This window comes from Macadamia integrifolia, chromosome 9 (genome assembly GCF_013358625.1).
Source record: "Macadamia integrifolia cultivar HAES 741 chromosome 9, SCU_Mint_v3, whole genome shotgun sequence".
Taxonomy (NCBI): Eukaryota; Viridiplantae; Streptophyta; class Magnoliopsida; order Proteales; family Proteaceae; genus Macadamia; species Macadamia integrifolia.
In genome coordinates this window covers 3,766,692-3,784,944 of record NC_056565.1, presented here as the reverse complement: position 1 = coordinate 3,784,944, position 18,253 = coordinate 3,766,692, and the positions used below count along the sequence as shown (strand labels likewise).

Here is an 18,253-nt window from a genome sequence, read left to right as displayed (position 1 = left end):
TCCTTTTGGTACATTGGCAATGCAAAAAAAGAGTAAACAGCTCTCCTTATTTGCATATACCTTGCTTCTCCACCACTGTTTCTTTTTCTAACTAAATGTTCTTTTGTTTCTCACAATGTAATTAATGTTTAGGCAAAAATTTTCCTTCACCAGTGGAGTGGTAAGAATCCCTACTGCACTGGTGATATGACCATGCGATGGGACAAGAGTACCATCACAAACTCCCACCCTCTATTGTATTGGGTCAAATGTACCCCTCCCATGCTCATCCAGTGGTCTAGGGTTTATCCCTTGACAGTGAGTGTGGAAAAACTCGCTCCCCGTATATTTATTACATACAAATATAATTGGGAAAAATTACATGATCACCCACTTCTGGGTTTCCCTTTACAAAATTACCCACCAAAAGTTTAAGTTAACAAAAATAACCAAAATTAGGTTTCTCTTTACAAAATTACCCACTAAAAGTTTAAGTTAACAAAAATACCCAAAATTGAGTTAGGGTTTACAAAACTACCCACTCAAAGTTTCAATAATAAAAAAATACATCATTATGTGGAAGATGAAGAATCACTATTTTGGATAGTTTTATAAACCCAAACCTGATTTTGGATATTTTTGTTAATTGAAACTTTGGGTGGGTAGTTTTGTAAACTCAAACCTAATTTTGGGTATTTTTGTTAACCAAAACTTTTTGTGGGTAATTTTGTAAAGGGAAACCTAAAAGTGGATAATCATGTAATTTTCCCAATATAATATACTTATTTCTTACCCTCTTGTGAGAAACATTTTTATTTATTTATTTATTTTTAAATATGGTTGGTTTAACTGGATTGTCTTACAGAATTTAAGGGTTCCCCCCCCCCCTTTTAAATTCCTGAGTGAATCAAAGGCACTAGTTCAGTTGGTTTCTTACTTGTCAAGCTTGGGCAGATGTACTAAATTTGCCATGTAGCAGTTCAGTTGCCTCCTGGAAGAGGGTAAGCACAGCTTGCGTCACCCTCACCCAGCCTAACAACATTTGATCACGTGGAAAAATAATGCTTTGAAATATAGTTGAGAAGGTAATATTGTGTAAAATGGTTTACATGTGATAACACAAGGGGAAAAGTCAAATGCATGGGGCCAAATAATTGTTAGGGGTTATGAAATTTGATACATGGTCAATTCAAAGGGTCCCATTTCTATCCAAGAGCTGAAAGCAATATAATCTTTCTCTGTGTCTCAAATCAAAAGTCCACTTACATGTCCGTCTGTGTTCTTAACTTTTGGAGCTACTTAATAGACTCTATGATACGTGGGTAGGCTGTCATGAGCTTCAAGTGATAGAGCATCTAGTCCATATTCTTTAAAGCAACTCAAGGCTGATCAAAGGGTTGAGCATGAGGTCCATCTAGTGGTTTCCTGTTCACATAGTTGAGTTCTTGGGGAATTTAGAAACATCTTGAACCCAAGGTAATTTAGGTGTTCAGTTATTGTTTTGAGACTAGAGAAGTCTCTTGTTGTTTGTATCCATAGGTTTTTATTTTTATTATTATGTTTATTTATTTATTTTCTTAATCTTGGGATTGGTCAATTAGTTAGGGGTATTTTTGTTGTTGTTAGGATGGAAAAGGCTCGGTAACTTTTATATAATTGGATTTTCCTAACTTTGTCATGTCCTATGTATGCAAGTGCGATGGTAGCTTATGTGATGAAGGAAAAAAGGTTATGCATCAAAATAGGGATGACCAATCAATTGATAGATTAAGATCTTGTCTTCATTTGGTCAAGAGTTGCAACATTGTCTGTAGCTGAGTGCCCTTATGTTTATGTATTAAACTTTCAGATAAAGCTTTCAACTAACTGGATACGGCTGACACTGATCCAGCATAACCAGGCTAATACCACACTGAATTGCCCAAAACCCAGATGGAGTTGAGCTGTATAGGCCGATCTGTATTGGGACCAGCAGAGCTCAATGCAGTCCCGTGAACTTGAGTCTTAAGTCCTTGTTTGAGATTATGAATATCTTCTACTTATTTTTTTGGAGTTGCTACCATTAGTATAAAAAAAGTCAGTGAGGTCAATTGGTTCTGAATCCTACCTAGGGTCCCCTTTTGGATTGATATTTTGGTCCTTCAAAGTAGGCTGATGGTAGTACTTTGTGGTGCCGACTGCTGATCTGATGTCATTCAAGTCATCGAGTGTATGTGTCTTGATTGAGCAAACTGCTTTTTCTGGGTTTCTAGTCAGGCAGAACAGCCAGGTGACTAGGGATTTTTTGTTTGCTTTTTTTGGGGGGGGGGGGGGGGGGAAGGATATGCAAGTGTACTCTAATGCAAAAACGAGACTGTGTTTGATCTAAGGGTTTTTCCCAAGACAAAGGATCATTCTGGGTTTCTGAGACAAACATTTAGATATCTGCAATTGCATGGCTGTTGTTCTTTGACTGCTAATCTTTATTGGATTGTGGATCCATTACCAGGTGCTTTTACCATTTTGCTCTGTTTGGTCCTTACAAGTTACAACTGGTAATGTAGAAGAAGAAATAGTTGCATCCATTTTTATACTTGAGTTCCTACGTAGTAGATGTATAGACCCTACAAGCTTGCCGTGTTTTTTTTATTTTTTTTGGCTCTCGAAATAGATGAAGAAGAAGGTCGTGTCAGGTTAAGTGCCCATAAAAACCAATTTATGGACCTGAAAATTTGTCTTTCTGAACTTTTTGAGTGGAATGGTGGTCCATAAGTTAATGGTGTATTTTTCTTTTGGAAGTCCCTTGGCATATCATGGTGCTATGGTATTCAGAATAGGATCCAATCAAAATATTATTATAGGTCCAAGGTTTGCACATTGGCTGGTCCAATGATTGAAACTATCAAAATTTCCTTGAGACATGGTCTGTGGTGAAGGCATGGAACTGAAAATTAATATGACTGTAATCATTCCCTAGTGAAAAAGCCATACGTGTTTGTAGTTGAGACATCACCAGGGTCAGAAATTTTAATTGTCATGGATCCTATAGGGATTTCTATTCTATGTGTAGAATTTGGTTTTGGATTTGACTTGCTTGAATAGATTGTTACCTAGTGTTGTCATTAGCAGTTAATTCTGGTAGTTTCGTGGAATCTCTCTTAAAAATTGAAATTTATTTTCGGAGTTTTCGAAAGAGATGTGTTGGTGTACATGATGATATTTAGAATGAATGAAGGTATTCTGCTGGTGCTAACTGATTGTAGGAACCCTAGGAGGAGGAGGATGAAGAATAAAAACAATTATTTAGGGCAAGAGGGGATCAGCTTCTGATTTTCTTCTGTTGTAATAATGTGACTTCTATGGTGAGAATGAGAATGATATTGGGATTCACAGAAAAAAAGAGAGAATTGTATTGGGATTCATGTGTCAATGGTTTCCATTACTAGAAAGAAAGGTGTATTGTACTATACCTACATTATTGTTCACTAATTGGAGGGATGGGGGGGAAAATGGATAGATTCCAACTAGGATAGTGCAAATTTCTGAAAACAGTTGGTTTTATGTTAGCTAACCATATTTATTGGTGTGATAAGGAATTTATAACAGTAATGTGGCATTAAATTTGGATGCTGATGCAGGAGCCTATATTTGGAAAGAAGACTCGCATGGAGCTGGCTCACCTCTGGAACAAAACGGTAGATCAAACGCTGGGGCCAGTGATTGCCTATTTGAGCTCTCATGGGTGGTAGACTTCCTTTCACGTAAACGTTTTTGTACTAATCTTCTTCAATACTGTTGTGACAATTGGATTGGCCTCCTCATCACTCATCAGCAGTTTTAAACTGTGTATACCTTTTGAAGGTCTATTGTTTTAAGAGACCACAATCAGTCATTACTTCTTTTCCCATATTTTTACAATTTGACAGGATATTATGTGCTCCCACCAATTTCAGTGAATAAAGGCATAAACTTGTATTTTTTAAATCTTCACCATCTTGGCATTCCTGTTGGTTAAAACCGGAAGCGGGGAGATTCTATGTAAACCACAAATGGAGAAACCAGAAATTAATTAATGTCTCGACCTATATTCTACTTTTATTTTTAAATTGTTAATTTATCTTGGATACCTATGTCCATGGATGGACTGATGTGGGAAAAGAGGGAAAATCGCAGACGACTAAGTATAATCCCAGACCAGAGGCATCCATACACTTGGGCGTTCGAGAGAGGGGCCATTGTTTTGGATTCAGCAATTGTAGTTGTCAGCTGTCAGTGAATTGGGCTACTTCTGCTGCTTAAGGAGTTCAATAATATTAAGGCTGTGTTTAGTATGCAACCTGGGAATAGATTCTGGAGTAAAACACATTCTGAAACCTGATTTTTTTTTTTGCTTCAAAATGCCCTTTAGACCCAGAATTTATTCTAAGAATGCATGGCAAACACAACCTAAGTATTGTTCAGTATGAAGAGGATTGTAGGAATACATTTGCTACAGATATTCGAGACAATTGGCAATATCCTTTTGTGAAGACACGAGGATGCCTCTTGATTTCAGGGTTTTATACCGGGACCTTAATAAATGGGATTTTCTTATGACATCTCATAAGATAAAATCCTATCATTTCTACAATAAATATATTCAAAAATTATTTTGAATACTTCACAAAGAGTACCTGCTGAAGGTTGTATTATATACTTTTTGACAACAATGTTCAACTTTTCCATTTTTCTTCTTTGGATGAAAAGTGTTTCAAATTTTCTTTATAGACGAAGTGTTCCTTCACCCATAACCCATGGCTGAAGGATAGGATGGTCCAGATATGACCATCTTTTCTTCCTATCTCGCCCCCTATTGTCTAGGTTGGCAATCTCTGGAGAGTAATTAGTTCATGCACATAGTTGGGGAAAATCCGCTTTGAAACCTCTGTTTCACAAATTCAGTTTTATTAATTTCAAAGGGGGATAGCTGTTGAGTTGGATCGAACCAAATCAATTGACAACAATGCTCTCGAGCGTTTTTCTTGTTAGCATAACAATGTTCTACGATCAGTTGGACCATAGGGTGATTGTAGATCAGATGGTTTACAGACAACTCAACCACAAGAAGAGTGGTCCACGGTTAGCTAACTCATTGGTTGCTTGATTGCTGGTTCCTTATTTTTGTCTCGATAAGGAGGAAAGATAAAGATGACATCCATGTCCACCTAGCAGTAGATTCCATTTGGTTATTAAATCCCAATCCTTCAAGATTGGAAGACGTGACAAATGTGAAAAAGTGACAAACTGTAAAGGACACTGTAAGGTAACCCAGAGGGATGAGCTAAGATTTCCCACCAAACACGTAACAGGAAAAGCATCTACTTCTTTGTATGTGGCCACCATTTGGTCAAATCTCTTAGGCATAAGAAGGAACCCATGAGAGTCCACTAAGGACAAGTTGAAAGTGACATTTGACAAATTCATAAGCAACCTCAACAAGATTCAATGCCGAAATTAAGGAATATGACTCGCTAAATGACAGAAAAATGTCAGCAGATTAGAATTGGCAAATGGAACCTTAAATTCTTGTCATACTGATCTCTCCACAACTCAGTCACCTCTCCACGTTTTTTATGATTTAATACTTAGAAAAGAATCTGTTACTTTTCCTACCTTTTCCTTCCCCTTAGTTGATAGAATTTTGAATTGGTAAAGCTGATGCCTCCATGTCCTTCTTCCCTCTCACTTTCAATGTACAACTTATATCCTGTTGGTCAAAGTTCTCTGCTTTTGCTCTATAAGGATCCCCAGTCTAATCGCTTGTCACATCTCTCTTTACCAATATTACATCCCATTTTGAATTTGATAATGTTTCTTAATAGTTTATCCTTCACCTAGGAAAGAGAATCTCTTCATCCACAATGATCAAAATGTATAAAGTTGAAAATACCCTTACCCAGTCCAAGTCCAATCTGACGGTCATATTCTGCAGATGAAGAGACTATCTTCACCATAGCTTAAGAGAAACTGGGCCCATCTTCCAAGTAGTTTAAATTAAGCATGTACTTTATATTTTCCTTTTTAAATCTCAATTGACTTTTGTGTTCATCTAACTCTCCTTTATATAGAACTAGTTATGTTGTTATTCTTTTCAAGTAGAAATTGTCACATTTCTGAAGTGCATGACACCAGAACTCTAATATTTAGATGTTAGCCTTCACACTAGCACCATCCTTTGCTTTGCAATAAGGCTAAAGCAGAAATGATGGGCAAAAGACATACAGGAGAACACTCCATCCTATCCGTTCCTAACCCTTTTGGACGAGCAGACTAGCCTTTGGACCCAAGACCATAAAGTATCTGTAATGAGATCAATCTACAATCAACTGAGCTGTGCCCTGCTTAAATGGAAAGGAAGTAACAGAATCAAATCTATTACATTTTTTACTGCAAATATAAAAACCCAGAAACTAAGAGGGAACCCAATTATCCTCAATCCTTTAAGAAGATCAAATCATTCAACTGACTGAATCCTCTTTAACTCCACTACAGATGAGGAAGAAATGAAACTGTAGCTGCTCTTGTTCCCATTAGCAAATAATAAAGAATGGTTTCCTCAGATATATTCACCATGAATCAGCAATACACGAGGAGATGAATAGAAGAGTTGTGTTTCCAGTGTAATAAGTAAACACCATTTCCTCCCTTTAGAAAAAATGCAAAACTGAGGACCAGGGTTGGTCTTGATTAATCCACCTGCTCAATTCACTGAATATACTGGATTTCGGAGCTGTTTAAACCCATTTAAACCATCTGTAAATGGGTCCATTGCATACATGTTTAGTCCTCTTGTCCGGCCTGGAGCCCCTCCTTTAATTGAAGAAACATCAAGTATAAACCTGCTCAGCCAAAAGTTAGAGTAGGATCATACACTGCACCTTTCATCAGGTAATTTGTTGGACAATCTAGATATGCTAAATTGCAAAAACATATTAAGATACTCACAAGCTCTTTGACGCTTTTTCTAGTTCAGGAGTTCCGCATTGTACCAAGACCTTCTGATCCATTCCAGATGCTAAATGGTCTATGGGGTGTTCCAAGGTTTTGGGAGCTGAATGGCATTTAAGGTGAGTCAGTTTTTCACCTTCAAAAGGATAATGTGGAGTAAACAGAGCAAAATAAAATCTCATGGGACCTAAGCAAAGGAGGAGATTATTACATGATTGATAGATGGCCTCCATGCTTCCATCAAGACCCAAGAGTTTCTACACAAGTATTATTGCATCAGGTAAAGTACTCAGAAATCAAAGTATCTCCAAATGAAGAGAATAAATGAATCTAAAGGGGGAAAAAAATGAGCAGATACAAAGTTAAGTAACAAAATTCACCTTAAGAGTCGCAAAGCATGCATCAAGGTCATCATTTATCAATAAATGATCAAAAAGACCTGATGACTTTCCTTGCTCGAGCTCCACTTTTGCATTCCTCAGTCTTTTCTGAATCTGTTCCTCTGTTTCAGTACCCCTGTTGAAACAAGGGCTTGAATTGGTTCCAATATATAAAAACAATCAAGAACTAGATGATGTAAGAAAACTCTGAGATCTCCTGCTTACCGTGCACGAAGTCTCATCTCAAGCTCCTCGAATGAGGGTGGGCAGATGAAGATGAAAATTGCCTCAAGAGAACTAGCTCTCACGGACCTAGCACCTTGAACATCTATGTCAAGTATGCATCTCTACAACAAGACAAGGAAACCAAATCAGAATCAAAGACATAAACCATCAAAATACACTGTCCATTCATAGTGATGCACATATGCAGACGGTGTATACAATGAGTTGATCATCAACACATCCTAATGCTTGGAAGCCATTAGATCCACCCACCATAAGTTCTAAATAAAGGTCAAGCGACCTGATTCTCTATACACGCAAGTGGTGTAACCTATTTAGACAGTACAGATACATGAAAAAAAAAAAAAAATCTTTTTACCTTTCCTGCATCTGCTACTACTTCAACAGCTTCAATACTGGTCCCATAGAGATTTCCATGAACAGATGCAGATTCGAGGAACTTCCCATCTTTTATTGCCTTCTCCATCATGCTTCGTTCAGTGAAGTGGTAATGGACTCCATCTGTCTCCTTCTCTCTGGGAATCCTAGTTGTGTGGCTCACAGAGAAACCAAACATAGATGGGAATTCCTTCATCAATTTGGATATCAGCGTGCCCTTGCCCACTCCAGAGGGGCCACTGATAACAATTGGTTTAGGACCTTCACCCTTAACACCTTTACTCCAAGCAACCACCTGAGTGTCCATTATTTTCATTTTTTCTCTAACATATGGGGTATCCACCTAACAGTAAAATAAAACAACATCCAACAAATTATGTTGGCAAGTCACAAATGACTGGCACATAGGTGGAGGAGAAAAGGAAACCTGGAACAGTTAACAAGATGAGAAAGGCATATGGAATCAAAGTGGTATAAAATTGGAACCAATGGATCTAAGGATTCTACACAGGCACCTGATACCAACCTCAAGAAACCAAGCGCAATCATCTGGGGTGGAGTCCCTCTTGAGAATCAAAATTCTTTCTTTATTTAAAAGAACTGCAGAGTGACCCTCGCATGGGGTGGGTTTCATACCCAAAACAGTGGGAACATCCCTGTCAATTCCACCGTGATTAATCAGCGCACAGAACTTGGAACCCCAACACAAATGCAGCAACACAGAGGGTCTAGAGCTCACCATTTACCCGTCGATTTGTCGAAAATCCGGATGCCCATGGACAGGTTGGATCCATCATCCGAACCCCCGATCAAAAACTAAACAAATCACAGGTGCTATTGCTAAGAAGATGACTTGCATAGATATTCATTTTACAAAGAACCCGGAAGGAGAGTAATTACAAAATCAGAAGAAACGGAGGGGTAGGAGATCTAAATCTGAATTTGCTTACAATCTTCTCGCTAAGTATGGTAGCAGTCTGGTAGTCTCTGGATTCTGAATCAAGCCCAACTGGGAAAACTCCATGTATCCCATTTAGGAAGATCTCCTGAGCTTCACCCTGAATGACAAATCGTATTCAATTAAGTTAGAAAACCTCAAATGATCGGATTCAATGATCGACAACTAGCCATTTCGGTACCAAGATTATAATTGTTTTTTCAAAATCTATTCACTCATAACTGGAGTAGAAATTAAATAAAGACATCTTACCATGGAGAGATCCAGCTCCAGATTCAAGCTTCAACCTGAGGAGAGATCAATATAAGAGAAACCGAAGATCAGAACATTAACACCATAAGTCCACCTAAATCTCGGTATTCAGATTAAAACGGAATATAGAAAAAGAAGCAGAGCATCCAATAAAAAAGCCAAGTTAAACGTGGATGAACCGTCCTCCATCGGTTTAGGAAACTATTTCCCAAAAAATAAATAAATAAAGCGAAAATGCAAATCCTTAACAACGTAGAAACTAAATAATGAAAGCAATAAAATCACAAAAATATATACAGCATGACACCCAACCACCCCAAAAAAAAAAAGAAAAAAGAGGAGGATAACGAAAAGTAACAGCTAAAATAGTGAAAACTAACGAGCAAAAACCTTTTTTTTTTCCTGGGAGGTTGCCAAACTGCTCGAAACCATGTCTGGAAATAAATAGCAGATTTAGCAAAAGCAAAACCAATAATAAAATACACGAAACAGAAAAAAACTTGAAGGAGAAACAATGAAACAAAAAGAAGGGAAAATCAACATACGGCAGAGCATTACTCCAGAAGGACTAGAGAGGGGGAGAAAAGAAAAGAAAAAAAAAGTGACAGAAAATTTAATACGCCACCGCAATCCGGGTATGATATTGGATTCAATGATTTGTAGCTAATCTAAACCAACAAGGACTGTCAAAATAAAAGTACCAAAAAATTAAAAAAAAAAAAAAAAAACCCAAAATACCTTGTATTAAGAGAATCCCTCTAAAACCAGTAAAATTTTGATGTGGGTCTGTATGAGCCAAGGCCTCTCAAGCCAGGTTCGCTCAAGACTCGGCCTTCCTTCGAATGCGGAAACTGGGTTTCAAACCTCGATATGAATCAGTGAAGAATGGAAGAGAAGAATTATACTTTGTTTCAAACTTAGAAGAAAATATGACAATGCGTTCATATATATATAATATATATCAGTGAGACAGGGAGGGAGGGACGGCAGGAGGGATGGAAATAGAATGTTCAAGAAAGTCAAGTTTTGCCGTCTCTGCCTCTCTGGGTCTCATTCAATTCACTCAACAAGAAAACTGTCACACACGCACAAACACACACGCAAGGCCGTCCTATTGTCCCAAGGAAGCTTCTCTTCTCCTCTATTTCTTTTCGCTATGGGTCTTCACAACCATGAAAATTTTGAGAAAGAGTCCAAAGCAACCCCAATTTGATTTGAAAAAGGAAACTACCCTTTCCAAACAAGCTGCCAAATTTAGGGTTTCCTCTCTTCCTTTCTTCTTGTCATATTTTTAATTAGATTTCTTAAGTTTGATTACAGTTGGGAAACCAAACCTTAGGAGCTGTTTGGTTATGGTTACAATTCCATTTTATAATAGATTGAAGAAAATAATCCCAAGTTCTAGGTTGGATTAATGTAGGATATTTTGGTCTCCAGATAATGGTTATCAAACACTCCTTATATAGAGAGAATTTTCTATCCATCCAGATGCCACCACATGCAAGATTGTTAAAGCATTGGTTGGATCAACACTTTTTGGCCTTTTAGAGGTTGTAGATAGGCCAACTCAGCTAGGAAATGTTTCCAGTCAGATATGGAAGGGTGGAAAAATATGATTTAAGCATATGATTGCAAACTATCTATCAAATCATGTTATGTATTCATAAATGGATTATAAAAATTAAAATCAATTAAAAACATTTTCCCGAAGAGAGAGAATCATATATGGGCTATGCACAAAGGGATTGAATTCTTATGTGGCATATGGCACCATCCAATGGTAAAAAATGCTTGGGTACAAAGTCTAAGATGATCGCACGTAACCCAAGACATTTATTGACATTAGATGCATGCCAGATGCTATATTGCGCCACAAAAGATCCAAGTCCTGCACAAAGTGGTATATTAATGGAACCTTATTAATGTATAGTTCTCACTTTTACATAGAGCTAAGTTAGTCTTTAGCATGTCAAAAAAATCTCCTAGAACCATGGCTTGAGTTTAAAGCCAATTTTTTATTTTTTATTTTTTTTGAGAAAATTTAATTTGTACATTACAGTCCTATTTTCATATATCCTTTCTTCATGTATCTCTCTTTCTTTCTTTTTTTAGTTTAGTTTAGTTTTAGATTTTTTATCTTGGATTTGTTTTCTATCACTTTTTTTTTTTGGTCCATGCGATCTTATACTTAGACAACTTAATTATTGGATAGATATCAATTCCTACACGGAGAAATTGTTAAATCCGATGGCCTATCTTAATATTTTTTCTGGAAGAGGAACATGGGCTATGCACCAAATGGCAAATAGGACAATAATAGAAACTTAATTTGTAGTCATCACCTTTTCACAGAGTTAAGTTGTTAGTCTTGTAAAGAAACCTCTATAACTATGGCTTGAGTTTCAAGCCAAACCTGTTTTGGGTAAGATTTGATTTGTAAATTGTTTTCTTATTTCAACATAACCCTCTTTTTTTGTTTTTGTTTTTGTTTTTGTTTTTGTTTTTCTTTTTTTATAAGCTGATACATATTGTCTTGGACCTGTTTCCTATATCATTTTTTCCCATGCAAGTTGACGATTAGGCCACTTAATTATTGGTAGATGCTGGGCAATTATCAAATTGGGTGACCTATCTAAATTATATATATGGCCAACTACAACTTGTCTTGTTTATCAGTATACTTCTAGAGGAAAATTTAAAAGAATAGTTAGGGAAAAAATAATCAACCAATAATAATAACTACCTGAAAACATTTATGATCTCTAATAAAATAAAAGATGGGAAAGAGACCCCTATGATACTAGTGTGAGAGTTTCATCTCATGCCTACTGAAATAATGAGCCATGAGGCCCATACTGAGATTCTTTCTCATCCCACAAAACGTGGACCCCCTCTTCTCATTGGTTAGGTGTTCGAAACCTTTGTCCAAAAAATAATATGGTCATTGAAGGTCTAAAATGTTGGAACTATGAACCTAGACAAATCCAGTTAGCAATATAGCATTTGACCGTTATTGTAGACTTGGAGTTGAATGATGTCTTTATCTTTCTTCTGTTCCCATGTGATAAACCTCTTGTGAATGGCATAAGGTTAGGTTGCCTCACTGATCCACCCACACTAGTTTCTATCCAAATGAATCTCCCATCCTTTCTACTTTTTTATTTTAAGCTAATTACCTTCTACAAATTAATCATGATTGGTTTATATATTGCTGCTGATGACTGAGGTAATATCCAATTATCTTATTATAGGTTAGAATAAGATGGAGCAACTGCTAATAGGAATACAGAAATATTTTAATAAAAAGAAAAAGGGTAGTTTGTAATTTATAATGTCACCCCTGGATAATGCCAATATTAGAGGTACACACCCTCTCTGTCATCAAATTAGATTCGGACCCTGCCGTCACTTAGTGTTATAAAATACCCAGACTGCTAACATCAACAATTTTTTTTTTTCTTTTTAAATACCATTTTACCCTTAAAAATAATGGAGTACCAATATTGCCCTTAAAGGTTTTATTCCCCAAATCGATTGAAGAAGAAAACCTAACTCACAACTCAACCACCGAAGAGCACCGGCGATCACCTCATCCATTCGAATTTTCTCACACAAATTGAGATGTTTAAGGGTGAAGAGTTCAGTCAAGTATAGCTTAGGGAGGAAGCGCCAGTAAGGGCCATACGAAGACCACGTGATGGTGGAGTAGTTGAATAAGTACTTGCCGGCGGTTTTGGGTCCAGAAGCGAAGCTGTGATTGTGTGTTTTGATGAGTTGTTTGGCCAACAGAGGAGGCGACAACGACAGGGACTGATCCGTATGGAGTTGGATTAAAGGGCCATATTGTTAGGAGAGAGTGTGGATGGAACGTTGGGGGAGAGAGCCTATGAGGTTGAGGTTTCCGATGATTGGCCATGATTTTGGGCCTGGTGTTGGGTTTGGTTGTCGGTGGCGGAGATGGGTTGGGAAGTAGAAGAGGAAGATGAGGGTTATTGCTGCGAGCAGCACAGCCCATGAAAGATAGTCGATGTCCACGGCCATGATCATGACTGGAGTCTCTGTCTCAGAGCTAGCATGTTCAAGTCCAGGAATTATAGGTATTTCTAGTTTTCTACCATGGCAAGTTGAGGTGGTTGACCAGCCTGGTTACACACATCACCGCATCAACCCAATTTTAAAGCAATTGAGCTATGAAATGTTGTTTCTTGAACCCAAAAAAATCGAACTCCAATCAGAATTGACAACGAAACTCCAAACTTCATCTTTGGCAAAATCACATGTTGAAGCCAATTGGAGAATGCACTAGCAGCAAAGAAAGAGATAGAACGCGAGATGGATGAATTGCGTCGCCAACGAGAATTGCTTCATCAGAGAATAGAATTCTGTGAAAAAAGGGAAACCATTGCTACGGCCACCGAGAGCTTTTCATCGGTTTCTGAATCTGATGAGCTTAATTACAGTTATAGGGAGTTTACGGTAGAGGAGATCATATCGGCTACTGCTAATTTCTCAAAGCATATCTCCAGTTCGTTTAAAAGAAAAATTAAAAAATAAATAAATAAATAAATAATTCCAGAACGATTGCCGTGACTCCCTGCACCTCACCGTCTGTCACTGCTGCCACGAGTCCCTGGTCACCGTGAGTCCCTGCAAGAGTCCCTGGTGGTCGCCGCAAGTCCCTCCACATCAACGTCTATCGCTGCCGTTATGATCGCCGGTGTTCCGTATAGCAGCTATGGATTTGGGGATTGGGATTATTCATAAGGGCTAAATCGTCATTTTACGGCATTACTTAATAGAAACCGACGGCAGGGTCTGTGCCCAATTTGGTAAAAAAGATGGGCTGCACCTCTAATATTGGCATTGATGACGTTGTAAATTACCCAAAGAAAAACAAAGACACTTAGTTAAAAGAGAGCGCAGTGCCATGCATAAACTCCATTCTTGGACCACCAATGACCACTCTATGCTTAAAAGTGGAAACCCTTTTTAAAAACTTGGAATTTCTCTAGGTGCTGCATTCTTAGAATTTTCTGAAGTGCTGTTTGGATTGTGAGAATCCTACTAGCGGGGAATGAATAATAAATCAGCTGGTAGAAAGATTAGATTCCCATGACGAAGGGGTGACCGAGAGAGAGAGAGAGAGAGAGAGAGAGAGGCATGAAAAGATGGTGGGTTATTAGGCATATTCAGATCTGTTTTTTTTCCCTTTACATATGTTGAATTTTTCATCATATTTTTAAAAAATATTTAAAACCCTTGAAAATTATGTGCTTCACCCATGCTCCATGTGTGGACTTATCCTTGAAACCTGACTTAAGAGATGGGTGTGGCATTTTCAATCATCTAGGTTCTCCACTTCTGTTTTCTGATGAGACCCTCCACTGTTTTTTATAAATTATCATTTGGACAACAAAATTTACAACGAAACAAACAATATGGCCTAATGAGAAAATGTCTTCACCAAGGTGAAAAGGCCATAAATCAACATTGTTCTCTATTTTATCTGTTTTAGGGTAAGGCCTTTAATCAATTTAATCAAAAAATTCCATTGACTCATTAATGCTGTTAAACGATTACTTCAACACCCTGGTTCATGTTCCATAAAAAAAATGGGTCCATGTATCAGTTCTCTATCATCCTATAGTGGGAGGATTGCATGCTATGGCATTTTCCACTTTTTTTTTTTTGGTTAATTTTACAGAAAATACTTTTCCTTATATGAGAGAAAACACTTTCAATCAAAGAATTGGGAAAAATCAAGGGCAATCACTATTAGTAATTATATATGCTGAATAGAGTTTTAAATATTACTTAAAAATAAAAATTTTCTAGAATACAAGGATACATGAATTGTTGACAATAGGTGGGACACCTCATCCTTGTGTGGATCTCATCTTTTAGAAAAAATATGTGAGAACAAAGTATTTTCATAGTCCGTTGTCTTGCAGTTTAACAATTTGATTACTTGGATCTAAATTTATCGATCATATATCTATTTTTATAATATTTATTATTTATCATTTTTTGGCGCTTTCTACTTTCCTTATTTTGTGATACATTTATCGTCAAAATTTTATTTTAATATCTAATCCTTTATATCTTCATCATTTTATAATTTTTTATCTATTGATTTTTGTCTTTTGGGTATTTTATAAGTACTATTTAAGAAATCATTTTGATACATAGGGTGATTCACCTCAAATATTCTAAATCATTGGTTGAAAATGAGAGAAAACTAACTTTCTCTCATTGTAGAAAAACCCTTTTCTTTTTTTAACTAGAAGTTTTCCTAGAAAACACAATGTCCACAAATGCCAGCATACAAGATTCCAAACATAAATGGAATATATTAGAATTTACCAAAAAAAAAAAAAAAAAGGAATAGAATAGGATGCCGCAGACTTCAACGAAAAAATATGCCAATTTATAATCATTGATAGTGGGATAGAATAAATTATGCTTAGCATTGAGAATGATTATCTCTTCACCATCACCACCAAAAAAAAAAAAGGGAATGGTTATCTCTATGAATACCCTACATTATTAGATCAACATATTTACCGTGACAACATTCATGATCTTGAGATAGTCTCAGCTTTCAATCTAGAATGTCATTATTGCTTATGTTGAATAATCCAACTCAAAAGCTTAATCTATTAGGTGAAGAGAGGTTTAATTGTTACATAAAGTTATCTAAGATCCTAGAGCTAGTGGATGTGGAATTATTCGCAACATCAAAAAAAAAAAAAAAAAAAAAAATAACACGATGGTTCCCCCATGTATTATTCCTCTTTTTTAGACCATACGTATACGGATGCATTATCAAAGTAGTAAGCCTAGGTGACTCTGATTCCTAGTTTAATCATCCAACTCAAAAGCTGAAGCCATTTGAGAGATAAGCTCAATAAAATATGAAGTCAATCCAGGGTCTCATAGTTTAGTGATGTGTGGTTATTCTCAACAACCACACTGCATCTTAATTGCAGATTCCATTATGGTAGAATATGTTGTGAACCCAGGACCAGATTAGCTGAATATGTTACTTTAAACTAGCTTATTGGAATTCTAGGCTTTGGGATTGGGAGGATTGAGTTGTTACAGGGATGATGGATCTTGGAAGCTGGTCCCAATTGACTTTCCTTGCACGTAAAGTCCACGAAGCCTTTTACCCACAAAAGAAAAGTCAATTGAAGACTTTGGGTATCGAATTTCGATTGAAGATTCAAGAAAAATCTCAGAACTTCAACTCGAAGGGATACGCGAAAATTCACAAAATTCCATGCATTTGAAGGAAATCCAAAAGTGATTTTAGATCTGTTTTGCTTCTTAATAGTTATACTTACAAGTTCTGAAACATAATAGTAATGTTAAACAGGTCAAAGAAGATGTCCTTCAATTCAGTTGAGCCAGTACATCATCTGCTGTGAATCAGTCCAGATTTCTACACAGTTCTTGCTCCCAATGGCAATGTTCTGATGAGTCCTTTGATGCCCCGTACTTCAGCCTCCAGTGCAGAACCTGTATATCTAAATTCCATATGAACTAGAAAGATATTGTCCTGTATGATCCAGATCGAGGCCCTTCCAGACTCTCTGTTATAGCTGTAAAACCACCACTCGTGATGATGATTGGTCTCCTGGGATGAATTATTGTCTTCATTTGTTTCCATTGATATGTGGTCCTCTTGCAACACATTAAGGTTTCAAACGCATTTGTCAATGTTGCATAAAATCTGACAAGGGTTTATACCCTCATCAAGAAACTTCACCACACAACCCCCCCACCCCGAAAAAAAAAAAGTGTCTCAGATGGCAGAAGGCCATGTTTCACTGTGATTAATGGCTTCAGAATGCAAAAATTCAGACCCATGGCTCCGCAACAAGCTAGGTATGTGAGCCATCTTCTCTGCTGTCCCATGGGTGCGTGCCAGATTAAACAAATAAAGAAAGATACAGACTGAGATCAATTGCTTTATTGAGGAAAACAATTAGATCTACAATTACATTACACTGTTCTATAGTAAGAAAACAGCGCTACTGTGAACATTTTATGTTGCCCCACTTTGTATCTGATAGTTGGCGATCATATATGATCATCTCCTTCACTTTGAAAAACTTCTTCATCTTCATTTTGGTATGAACTAGTGGCTCTATATGCATCTTCAGATGAAGCACTCCCATTTGCACTTGCTTTACTCCCTGTCATGGAGTGGTTGGTCTCTGTTGCATTAACCAGAGTCTGCTGCTTCTCCATCATTCCAGATAAAGCCAGTTTTGGAGACCACTCCAAAACATCATCAATTATATTAGAGACCCGCTTTTGGTACCTGCAGAGGTTGTAAGGTTGGTTATGTTAGCCACACTACTAAAAAAGGTGCATGCACCTATGTTCAATTAAGTAAAGCCACCATGGATGTAATACAGCAGTTTTTCTTGTGGTGCTAGTGTGAGAGGAGATTGAAAGACAGAAATCTCTCATCTCTCTTACTTGTGGTGGACGTGGTAGTTGTGCAGGGAGATTTAAGGGCAATTCTAGTCATGGAAGAGGTATAGATTTTTGTCCCTTTACACTAGCATTGATTAATTTCTTTGGGAACAGCTCAAATCAGAAGTTCATGACAGTAATCATGGATATGGCTCAAACATAGCCACACTAGGCTACATCTGACAGGAAGATAAGTTGTCCCAAAAACAATAAAAGGGCTTCAATGTCCAGGTAAGAGACAACAATAAATATGGGGGTTGGGACATGGATTTTTTAGAAGACAGAAACAAACCTGGCTCTGGCAGCCTCATCAGGAGCATGGTGCCTCAGCAGTAATATGACCAGCACTGCTGCTACTGCGAAAAAGAGTCTCGCAGTCCACTTAGGCTTTTCCTCTTCATCTTTCTTGGGCCAAAACCGGAATAGTTCTTTCAATGTCGCTTCTTCTGCCAAGATATTCGGGAAAACCCAGACACGCTTTCCAAGGATGATCCATAGTGAACCGAAGATTACACATCTTACTGCCAATGAAAGAATGACTTTCAGAAACAAAAACAAATAAACCAACAGCAAGAAGGTTTTCCCTTGTGAAGTTTTTTTCTTCTTT

At 37.3% G+C, this 18,253-nt stretch overlaps 2 protein-coding genes across 2 annotated transcripts in view; both read right to left on the bottom strand.

The window, feature by feature from the left end:
* Positions 1-6,314: 6,314 nt before the first annotated feature.
* On the bottom strand, positions 6,315-10,324 carry LOC122088519 (guanylate kinase 2-like). Its single transcript, XM_042657811.1, has 11 exons — positions 9,898-10,324; positions 9,160-9,194; positions 8,900-9,007; positions 8,689-8,765; positions 8,476-8,605; positions 7,930-8,292; positions 7,551-7,672; positions 7,326-7,461; positions 7,157-7,202; positions 6,943-7,048; positions 6,315-6,836 (listed from the first exon to the last, which is right to left on the bottom strand). Exons 2-11 carry the CDS (start codon positions 9,160-9,162, stop codon positions 6,698-6,700), a joined length of 1,230 nt encoding a protein of 409 aa, XP_042513745.1. The 5' UTR covers positions 9,163-9,194; positions 9,898-10,324; the 3' UTR covers positions 6,315-6,697.
* A 6,104-nt stretch (positions 10,325-16,428) lies between these two features.
* LOC122088364 (translocation protein SEC62-like) overlaps positions 16,429-18,253 on the bottom strand; it is an 8,392-nt gene continuing 6,567 nt past the window's right edge. Inside the window, exons 4-5 of the mRNA XM_042657608.1 lie at positions 17,939-18,167; positions 16,429-17,488 (exon numbers count right to left, since the gene is read on the bottom strand). Coding sequence (XP_042513542.1) covers positions 17,245-17,488; positions 17,939-18,167 — 473 coding nt within the window. The 3' untranslated portion in view covers positions 16,429-17,244. The remainder of the gene's footprint in view (positions 17,489-17,938; positions 18,168-18,253) is intronic.

Coding starts and splice junctions, on each gene's coding strand:
- LOC122088519 (XM_042657811.1), bottom strand. Junction 7,673..7,929: donor TAGTAGCAGATGCAGGAAAG/GTAAAAAGATTT, acceptor GTCTTGTTGTAG/AGATGCATACTTGACATAGA. Junction 6,837..6,942: donor GAAAAAGCGTCAAAGAGCTT/GTGAGTATCTTA, acceptor TTGGCTGAGCAG/GTTTATACTTGATGTTTCTT.